The sequence below is a fragment of the Conger conger genome, chromosome 7 (assembly GCF_963514075.1).
Source record: "Conger conger chromosome 7, fConCon1.1, whole genome shotgun sequence".
Classification (NCBI taxonomy): domain Eukaryota; kingdom Metazoa; phylum Chordata; class Actinopteri; order Anguilliformes; family Congridae; genus Conger; species Conger conger.
In genome coordinates this window covers 4,326,714-4,329,213 of record NC_083766.1, presented here as the reverse complement: position 1 = coordinate 4,329,213, position 2,500 = coordinate 4,326,714, and the positions used below count along the sequence as shown (strand labels likewise).

Below are 2,500 nucleotides of genomic sequence, written 5' to 3'. Positions count from 1 at the left end.
TGGCCCGCTGCTGGTACGTACTCCGCCCCGGATCGTCCGGAACGCCGGCGCTCCGGTCGGGATCCCGCTCTGGCACACCGCACATCTCCGCACCGGTCTCGGCCAATCGGATTACAGCAGCACGCTGGGCTTTGATTCGATCAGCGTGATGTTCCGTGCACTTGCTGGGATGTCTCTCTCGGTCTCTCTCGCCGTCTCTGTCTCTGTCTCTGTCCCTCACTCAGATTCTCTTAGATTGTCTCCCTCTCCACTGTTCCATCGTGCCGCCCCTCCTGTATCTGTGTATGTATATTATATATATATATGTGTGTGAGTGTGAGTGTGAGTGTGAGACGAGACTGCATTTCGTTCCATCAGGGTGTGTGTGTGTGTCTGTCTGAGTGAGAGACTGCGTTTTGTTCCATCAGGGTGTGTGTGTGTGTGTGTGTGTGTGTGTGTGTGTGTGTGAGAGAGAGACTGCATTTTGTTCCATCAGGATGTGAGTGTGTGTGTGTGTGTGTGTGAGAGAGAGACTGCATTTTGTTCCATCAGGGTGTGTGTGTGTGTGTGTGTGTGTGTGTGTGTGTGAGAGAGAGACTGCATTTTGTTCCATCAGGATGTGAGTGTGTGTGTGTGTGTGTGTGTGTGTGAGAGACTGCATTTTGTTCCATCAGGGTGTGTGCGTGTGCGTGTGCGTGCGCGTGTGCATTGAGCCTGTCCTCACGGTTCAGCACACTGACCCCTCATGGACGGGACCCTGTATGTGGTACTGAAGTGGGGCAGTGGGACTGGGGTAGTGTCACCCCTCCAGGCAAGTGTGTGTGTGTGTGTGTGTGTGTGTGTGTGTGTGTGTGTGTGTGTGTGTGGGAGAGTCAGATGAAACGCAGGGGGTGAGGGTGTCGGGAGAGAGAGCTCACACACAGACAGGCGGGAGAGAGAGCTCACACACAGACAGGCGGGAGAGAGAGCTCACACACAGACAGGCGGGAGAGAGAGCTCACACACAGACAGACAGGGTAGAGAGCTCACACACGGACAGACAGGTTAGAGAGCTCACACACGGACAGACAGGTTAGAGAGCTCACACACGGACAGACAGGGGAGAGAGCTCACACACGGACAGACAGGGTAGAGAGCTCACACACGAACACACAAGAGAGAGAGCTCACACACGGACAGACAGGGGAGAGAGCTCACACAGACAGACAGGGGAGAGAGCTCACATACGAACACACAAGAGAGAGAGCTCACACACGGACAGACGGGAGAGAGCTCACACACGGACAGACAGGGGAGAGAGCTCACACAGACAGACAGGGGAGAGAGCTCACATACGAACACACAAGAGAGAGAGCTCGCACACGGACAGACAGGGGAGAGAGCTCACACACAGACAGACAGGGGAGAGAGCTCACACACGAACACACAAGAGAGAGAGCTCACACACGGACAGACAGGGGAGAGAGTTCACACACGAACACACAAGAGAGAGAGCTCACACACGGACAGACAGGGGAGAAAGCTCACACACAGACAGACAGGGGAGAGCTCACACACAGACAGACAGGAGAGAGAGCTCACACACGGACAGACAGGGGAGAGAGCTCACACACAGACAGACAGGGGAGAGAGCTCACACACAAGAGAGAGAGCTCACACACAGACAGACAGGGGAGAGAGCTCACACACGAACACACAAGAGAGAGAGCTCACACACGGACAGACAGGGGAGAAAGCTCACACACAGACAGGGGGGGGAGAGCTCACACACAGAAAGACAGGAGAGAGAGCTCACACACTGACAGGCGGGAGAGAGCTCTCCTCTCTGAGTGAGTTTTGGTGCCTCTGATGTCCTGTTGCGTAGTTGAGCTTTGTTGTGGGAGAATTCTGGGATGACATTTCTGTCAAAGTACATTCCAGGGTAAGCAGAATCTCTCACGTGTTTTTAAAAAATCTGTTTCTCCTGCGTGGAGAAGTGGTGTGTGGGGTGTGTGTTTTATGGTCGCTGGACAAGGAGACTGAGGGGTCCCTTTTTTTTTTTAGGTCTTCCAGCAAGGGAGGGAGGGGGTGGGGGCTTTTCCTGGGAAGGTTCCTGCACAGGAAGTTGTAAATTTCCCCACAGTGGGACTGTGGCTGTGAATGGGGCGTGCTGGCAGTGCAGCAGAGGCTGGTTGTGTCGAACAGGGAAGGGTGAACAACAGAGGCACGGTTTGGGGACGTTGGGGCGAGTTGTTCAGTTTTCCAGCCTGGCTTGTGTTTAAAGTGTACTCCATAGTACTTATTCTGCCTATTTTCCAACAGAAACAAAAACGTTGATTTTGAATGTTTGTTTTTGGTTATAATTTGGTTAATGTTTACGGGAACCTAGAAACCAGGACAGCTGAACCTCTCCACGTGAAACAGACCCACCTCTTTATAAACCAGAATGCTTTTTTTTGGTGGCTAATCTAATGCAGAAAATGGGCGCTGCCATGACAGAGATGGTGCTGTGTGGCAGCTGGGCCGATGGGGAAGGCCTTGT

General features: G+C 53.2%; 1 protein-coding gene across 1 annotated transcript in view; it reads left to right on the top strand.

Moving 5' to 3' along the window:
* Nucleotides 1-2,500, top strand: part of rapgef6 (Rap guanine nucleotide exchange factor (GEF) 6) — a 119,009-nt gene that overhangs the window by 29,951 nt on the left and 86,558 nt on the right. The window contains exon 4 of the mRNA XM_061247671.1: nt 1-13. This exon is cut by the window's left edge and continues 71 nt beyond it. Coding sequence (XP_061103655.1) covers nt 1-13 — 13 coding nt within the window. The remainder of the gene's footprint in view (nt 14-2,500) is intronic.